Source organism: Xenopus tropicalis, chromosome 3 (assembly GCF_000004195.4).
Source record: "Xenopus tropicalis strain Nigerian chromosome 3, UCB_Xtro_10.0, whole genome shotgun sequence".
Lineage (NCBI taxonomy): Eukaryota > Metazoa > Chordata > Amphibia > Anura > Pipidae > Xenopus > Xenopus tropicalis.
Window position 1 is genome coordinate 122024638 of NC_030679.2, and position 7792 is coordinate 122032429.

The 7792-nt window shown below is 43.9% G+C and overlaps 1 protein-coding gene across 1 annotated transcript; it reads left to right on the forward strand.

The window, feature by feature from the left end:
• Positions 1-465: 465 nt before the first annotated feature.
• nif (low molecular weight neuronal intermediate filament) lies at positions 466-6880 on the forward strand. Its single transcript, NM_001006106.1, is given in 4 exon segments — positions 466-1240; positions 4225-4545; positions 5411-5535; positions 6474-6880. Coding segments are annotated over 4 exon segments (1407 nt in total). The 5' UTR covers positions 466-532; the 3' UTR covers positions 6727-6880.
• Positions 6881-7792: the final 912 nt, after the last annotated feature.

Below are 7792 nucleotides of genomic sequence, written 5' to 3' on the forward strand. Positions count from 1 at the left end.
GAGTTTCATATGAAGTGGCAACCTGAGAGTTAAAAAGAGGGTGTGTCCTGATCAAAGGAAATGCATTCAAGCTTAGTCATGTTTATAAATAAATAAGAAATTTATATTAAAAGAAATGAAATGTGTTAGATGGACTCTGAATGCCATTTATTTTAGATGTGAGTTCATCATGTTGGGAATGGGAAACCTTTTCCAAACTATAATTCTTATTAATTATAGACTACTTAATTATAAAGTGCCACTATGGTACACATATAGCAGGTAGCAGCAGAATTATCCCCCGCCCCCCATACACCCACCCACCAACCCAGGAGCGGAGCAGTGCAGTCCCTGGGTTTCCTTACAAACTGCAGAGAAGAGAAAGTGCACATGGAGGGGGCGTGTCCAGCTGCTGGGATGGATGGGGGGGGGGGGTAGAGCACTATATATAGTGGGATGCTGCAGCTCTGCAGTGTGCTTTGTGTTGGGAAAGTGAAAGCAGAGTGCAGAACTATCACCAGCATCATCAGCATCCCACACCCACCTTGCTGCAATGACTTCCAGAGAGCTCTACTCTTCCTCCTACAAGAAGATCTTTGGGGATTCCCCTAGGTCCTCCAGCCACCTGTACTCCACCAGTAGCAGCAGGGCTCAGTCGTACAGACCCAGAGAAGCCTACACCAGCATCTCCTCCTACAGGAAGGTCAGTCGGTCCCCCGGCCACCTCAGCTCAGCCCAGGACCACTTTGACCTGTCCCAGTCCACAGCCCTCAGCAATGAGCTCAAGATCGTCAGGACCAACGAGAAAGAGCAGCTGCAGGGTCTTAATGACCGCTTCGTCACTTACATTGAGAAGGTCCATCAGCTGGAGCAGCAGAACAAGCTGCTGGAGGCCGAGGTGACCTTGCTGAGGCAGAAGCACTCTGAGCCCTCCCGGCTCAGTCAGATCTATGAGCAGGAGATCAGGGAGCTGAGGTCCAGGCTGGAGGAGCAGGAGCAGGAGAAGGACCAAGCGGAGTTGGACTACGAGCACCTGGGGACATGCCTTCAGCAGCTGAAGATGAAACTGGAGCAGGAGTCCGGCAGGAGGGAGGAGGCTGAGGATACTCTGAAGAACTACAGGAAGGACTTGGACCAAGCCACCCTCAACCGTTTGCAGCTGGAGAAGAAGGTGGAGTCGCTGCTGGATGAGATCGCTTTCCTGAGGAAGGTCCATGAGGAGGAGATCGCTGAGCTTCAGGCTTCAGTGCAGGAGGCGCAGGTAGGTGTCATGAGGTACATTGGGTGGGGGCTCATTCTTGGCAGGGAGGGGCAAGAGATACTAGATCTGCAGTCTCATACATTGGGCTTTTGGCTGCCTCTAGATTAAACTGTCTGTATTTCTATGTTGCTTTGGCCACTTGCTTCTGGGTATGCTAGAGTCTTAGGGTGAAGACACACGGAGCTACTTAGTAGCAGCTACCTGTCACGGCTACTAAACACCAGAAAATACCCTGCTATAGACAATACTGAGAATTGCCTCTGCTAAAACACATGTAGAGACAATTATCACTAAATGATCAGCATTGTCTATGTTAGTAGCTGTAACAAGTAGCTGCTACTAGTAGCTCTGTTTGTCTTCACCCATATACTGCGATAAAATCCCAGAAGCTGAAAGCTCTGAATATGCTTTTTCTAAATGGGTTAAATTGCAGACCCCCCCTACAGGAGGGGACCAGTAGTGTAGTACTGTGGGAGGTAAATCCTATCCTGGACATAATCTGTATAATATTATGTCCTTAACTTCTGCTATGGGAGATTGAGGTAGACAATATGTGGGCATCTGCCAGTGGGACATCCTATGGATATACTTTTATTGCCATATGTGGGCTCCTTCTATACCATGCTTCATGCCTTCATTCCACACTTCCTAGTAATGGTCTTTTATATTATACGGAATTTATAGGTATTGATAGGTTGCTGTCGATTTTTGTATATTATGTGGCACTTTCCAATGCTGCTTACATATGAGTGATGTGTTATCCTACAGAAGTTAAGGGGTTAAAAGAAGTAGCCCAGGGCAAAGCAGTTAGTGTATAGTATGTGAGTGCTGCGTTATTATGCTGGAATTCTGCGTGTTCATGCCTCAGAGATGGTGTCCAGCAGTAAATGAGTATTGTGGTGCTCCTGCGTGGGCCACACCCTGTATTATATAACTGCCCTGCACTGCAGAGGGCCATGGAACCCACCCCTCTGAACATGGCTGCCGGACACAGCAATGCCAAAAATATATATATTTATACTTGTATGGGGTGTCTGTAAAATTAATAGAATTAATAGAAAGATACTGAAATTTATTGTATGTGGTACTGTGTCCCCTATTTTACTATTTGTCTTTAGGGGCCCCAGGGTGCCATACCTTCCTGGGCCACACAGAGCAGTTGTTGTATTAAAGATAAAAATAAAGAAATTCAGTTGTTTGGTGAAGTTTCATTTCTTTCTATAAATGTAAGATTCCTCTACTCTGTAGTCACTTGTATGGGATTTTTAGGGGTGTAATTATTGCTCTGTTTCACCCACTAAATAATCCCATACCAGAGAACACAGAAAGGTAACATTTCCCTCTGTTGGACTGCAGTAAGCTCTTTAACCCACTGATGGTATATATGTCCCAAAGTCTCCCTTGACAAGGTAGAGAGAGCATAGAGAATAAATGAGCGTATGCCTGATGCCACCCCCTCTCTTACTTCCCCTCGGAGTGAGCAAGGGGGCAGGATTACTAAATACTAATAAAGCAGAATTACTAATAGCACTGATAATGGGTCTGTAGGTGGACCCAGAAGGAACCTGCACCCCCTGACACCCTCCCACCTGCCTGCAACCAATGCCATCAAATCCATTCACTCATGGTCTCAGAAGTGAGGGGGTGGCAGTAAATGTTTTTGCCCCAGAAAGTGAAGGTATGCCCCTGCTTAGGATAAATGGGCCCCGGGATATTCTCCATCTCCAGTTCATAGTAGAACCTCATTATATTTGCTTGTCTGCTGGGAATCTCATTCTCTAAATAATAAGGATGGGATTTTATCAGACATTATGATCTCTACATCGGTTCTCTCTAGCTCGCTGTCCATAATAATGTTTTTGCCCTGCCCACACACCTGCCGTTTCCATTGAGTTTTCCTCATTGGGTGTGAGATCTTCTTACCCAGTAAGAGATTACTAAGGATTTGTAATCATTGTGTAAATCCATTTCTTTCATTCCAACCCTGTTTATGTGCCTGATGTGTCTTTCTCTGATTATTTCTCCTCCGTATGGAGATGGATTGTACAGGTTTAACTGCAGGTCTGCCTTTCCTTAAGCCCTATTGCCAGAATTAACCCTAACAGTTCCATAACATGTAGATACAATACAATAGCACCAGAGCATCACTTACAGCCTTGGGACAATGGGGGACTATAAACAAGAACTTTCCTGCATCTCCTTTCCTCTCTCTCTCTGACCTGTATCCCTCCAGCTCATGAACTACATCTCCCACCAGCCACCACCAGCTGAAGAACATGATGCAATTTACTGCACCAAATAACTGCAGGCCTGTAACTTGGGTTCCTAACAGTACTATGGCACTATATATGTAATTAAAAACACTAACTGAGTGATCTGTAGGTCTTGAATCTGTTAAATGGAGAACTAAAGACTTGGGCTAGAGGCTGTGCACCTTATATCTTAAGCTTCTGTACCAGCCCAAGGCAACCCCAGCCCTTTAGCAGGGAAGATCTGTGCCCCCAGTAGCTTTCCATCTTCTTTTCTGCTGATTCACTGCCCATGCTCTGTGCTGCTGTCACTTACCTGAGCTTAGGGGCCAACGCACAATATACTGTATATATATATATATATATATAAAATTCACAATTTAAAGCTGATTCTAATTACTCAAAATCACATTGTTCATCAGCATAATTCTGTGCCAGAATCAATTAATAATCTGCTGTGTGGCATCAGTTTGTGTGACAAACGTCAAACATCGCCTCTCCTTCTGCCAATATGTTGCTGATTTCCTCCGACCCCTGAGCTTAGCTTTTCAACAGCTGCCCAGAGCACACTGAGCATGTGCAGTGTCTTTTTATATCCTTACAAATTAAAATAGGGGCATATAATTCCATATGTGCAATAAAATAAAGAATAGATATAAGGGCCAGCTAAAGCAGCCACTGTTGGCATCTTCCAGGTTCCAGATGAATAAATAAATACAACTCTATCTTTTGTAGACCTCTGTGGAGATGGATGTGGTTAGCAAGCCCGATCTGACGGCTGCTCTGAAGGAAATCCGCATGCAGTATGAGGTTCTGTCTGCCCGCAATCAGCAGTCCTCTGAGGAGTGGTACCAGGCCAAGATTGCCAACGTATCCCTAGAAGCTTCCCGGAACAACGATTCTGTCCGTCAGGCTAAGGAGGAGATCTCGGAGTATCGCAGGCAGCTCCAGGCCCGAACCTTGGAGATTGATGCTCTGCGCAGTGCCAATGAGTCCCTAGAGAGGCAGCTGCAGGAATCAGAGGATAGGAATAATGAAGAGATTTCTCATCTACAGGTAATGCTATAAAAGGGATAATACTGCTGTTCTTTGCATTTTAAGCAGGAATGTGCCCTGCACTGATGTACATTGTTCCAGAGTATAGTGTCTAAAGGCTTGGGAAGTGTCTAACACCACCTTCACCTGTCCCTAGAACATCATGATAACCTTAAAAGGAATATTGATAGTCATGGACACATGGAAGACAATGTGACCTTGTACATTATTTGATACTGACATCATTTTGAGAGGTCCTAACTAAAGTTTAGGAGTATAGGAGATTCCCCTACCATTAGAAGGGCTTTCAGTAAAGAACTCATTATTATATATGAAGATATATCCTCCCTAAATTATTCTTCTTCTTCCCCTTAAGCTGGCCATACACGTTCAGATTTTAGTTTTCTTCAGACGAACATTTGAACATTTGGATATCGATCATATGTTTTAACGCAACGATCTAAAACTAACAGTCAGACTGAAATTGTAGGATAAAGCCTAAAAAATAACAAATGGGAGGAGGTTCTGAACATGAAATAGTTGGCAGACACCAGTCGTATGAAAGTGACTGCCTGGAAATGCATTGTAGGTCCCCCAAGGATATCGTCAGATACACAGTATATGCACAGATTTTATCATTATCCGACCAAAATTTCCTAACCTGTCAATCAACAAAATGACCGATCACCGTGGTACAAGAATTATCGGGATGATAATTTACAGCCTACTTGCTGTCCAAAATCATACAAACTACGTTTTGCAGAATATAATCCACTTAATTTGAAGATGGGCCACATTTTCAGAAAACATATACCAGTATAAGTATTTTATTTAGAATTTCCACCATGGGTTCATCAACTTCACAGAAATATGTTCTTCTCTTTAGGATACCATCGGCCAGCTTGACAATGCTTTGAGGACCACAAAGGAAGAGATGGCTCGGCATCTGCGGGAGTACCAGGATCTGCTCAATGTCAAGATGGCTTTGGATATTGAAATTGCTGCTTACAGGTAAATAATCTCTGACTTTGCATAAAATACATAAAACAAACAGGAAATTTACTTTGGACATTAACACCCAAAGTTGTGTTGTCCTTAATTCTTTTACCCTTGCTTACTACTTTACTATTGCTCAATATGCAAGTACTTGGGTCTCTGTGTAATATCCCCATGCTTTAACTCCTCCCTGCTAGTGCAAGGCAAGGACCTTTATTACAAAACCAGACCAGAAAAACCTTCTTTACTTTGGCCACAAACAATATGCTACTGGGTTACTATTTTGATGCCATCATGGCTAGAGAATATGGGATAGAATATTTGTAAATACTACCCTTCAGCAATTATTTGTAATTTTGGTCAGATACTACCCTGGCAGTACATGCTCACATTTGTTCAGGCGATCATTTGGCTGGTCAAACAAAGCAAACAGGTCAATGAAAAGGTAATCCTACACATGTATGGGTTCTTGTACAGTATGCCTCCATTCAGCCCACAGGACCATATAGGTCGGCCCATGTATGGCCACCTTTAGTTTGGCTCATAAGAGAAAGTTTGGGTTAGGTGTCGACTTTTTGCAGAATATCTGAAGGTTCCCCTGCCAACATATTTGCCCCTTTTGCAGTCTGAGCTGTATTTACCCAAGTTCCATGGTATCTGTAATTTTCCCACAATCCATTCACACTGTAGAGGAAACAACATTTTCTTATGATGTTGTTTGTATACACACAACACCCTTATTAATAACCCAACATTTCCAAAACTGGTCTGCCATTGGGGGGGATGTGGGAAACCAAACAGACTGCTGTTTCATTTGGTATCTTGTCCTATATCCATAGCCTTGTTATGAGCTAGGAGGAGCCCTGACCAAAGGTTGGAAGGGTTGAACCAAAACGTCCAACAACCACTACCCTAATTTGTCTAAAAATCCCCTCACCTGTCTTTGTTTTCAGGAAACTCCTGGAAGGGGAGGAGACTCGTCTGACCTCAGTGGGCGGAGGCAGCATGTTCGGCATTGGCTACCCATTCTCCTCAGGGTCATATTCTGGTGGCAGAAGTTCCACCTCAAGCACCATCACTATCAGAAAAGAGGAGAAGAAAGAATCAACAGAGGGAGGGAAAGGAGGCAGCTCTGGGCAACCCAAAACCTCCAAGCCAGGGGAACCAGTTCAGGAAAAGACCCCTCAAAAAGCTGCAGCAAACTAACATGAACGTGCAGAGCCCCAGAAGTTCCACCAGAAGAGATTTTGTGAAGGAAACATTATTTCCCTTAATCTCTTTACCTGTCACAGTGACAGTGAAGAAGGTTAATGTAAATGATACAGATCTGCTTTACCAACACTGAAATAAAGCTTAACCATAACACATTTTGCTGTATGAATTCCAATAGGATTATAATCCACGTGCCCAGCTGTTGTACACAGTTCTACAGGGGATTTTAGGGGATCCTACTATAGAACTGCCCAAGTATAATAAGGGAGAAAAATGGAAATACTTACTGGTCCAATAGAAATAAGCCAAGGATATGGTAAAACAAGCCCATTAGTAGCATCACTGATGATCATTGGTGCAAGGCGAGAGAATAGCAGGTGGTAAAGGCTTCAGATGAAATCAGTGCCTCCTCATGGGTTACTTGACTGGCATTTCTCGTTTGGCAACCCAGTCCATCTGAATTGTTTGCTTAGCCACATTTATGTGAGGGCCATATGTTAGGGTCATCTCCTTTTCACTGTATAGAGACCAGTGGTGTTGCTGTTGGCCAACAGATGGGCAATTATAGTTGCTATTCACTTCATTCCCAAACTACACTACAGCATATCACAAAGCTATCAGCCATTTACAGTAGATAAATATGCCATTGTTGTCCATATATTTCTGTTACCTGTAGCTGAGGTTATGACTGCCCCATCTTACTAAATCCCTCTGTTTCCAAGCCTATTAATAACAAAGCTTTGTGATTTTTCCAAAAACTACACCTCAGTCTACCAATGAGGCCTCTCCATTGTGTGGAGCCACTGGCACCATGGTAGATTCATGCGCTACATGCACGGTGGAATGGTGGGTTAGAGAAGGCTACCTCTCGGGGGCTGAAACAAATAATGCACAAGGCAGGGGGTGGGGGCAGCTGCTGCTTTGCAAGCATGACAGACCAACCTGGGACATGTGGGTAAGGGGCAACAGGGCAACACAAATGTGGAGCTGCAGGTAACTTGTTATGTAACCTAATGCATGGTCTTGTCTGGAGGGAGAAACGCGTACAGAGGATGCACCA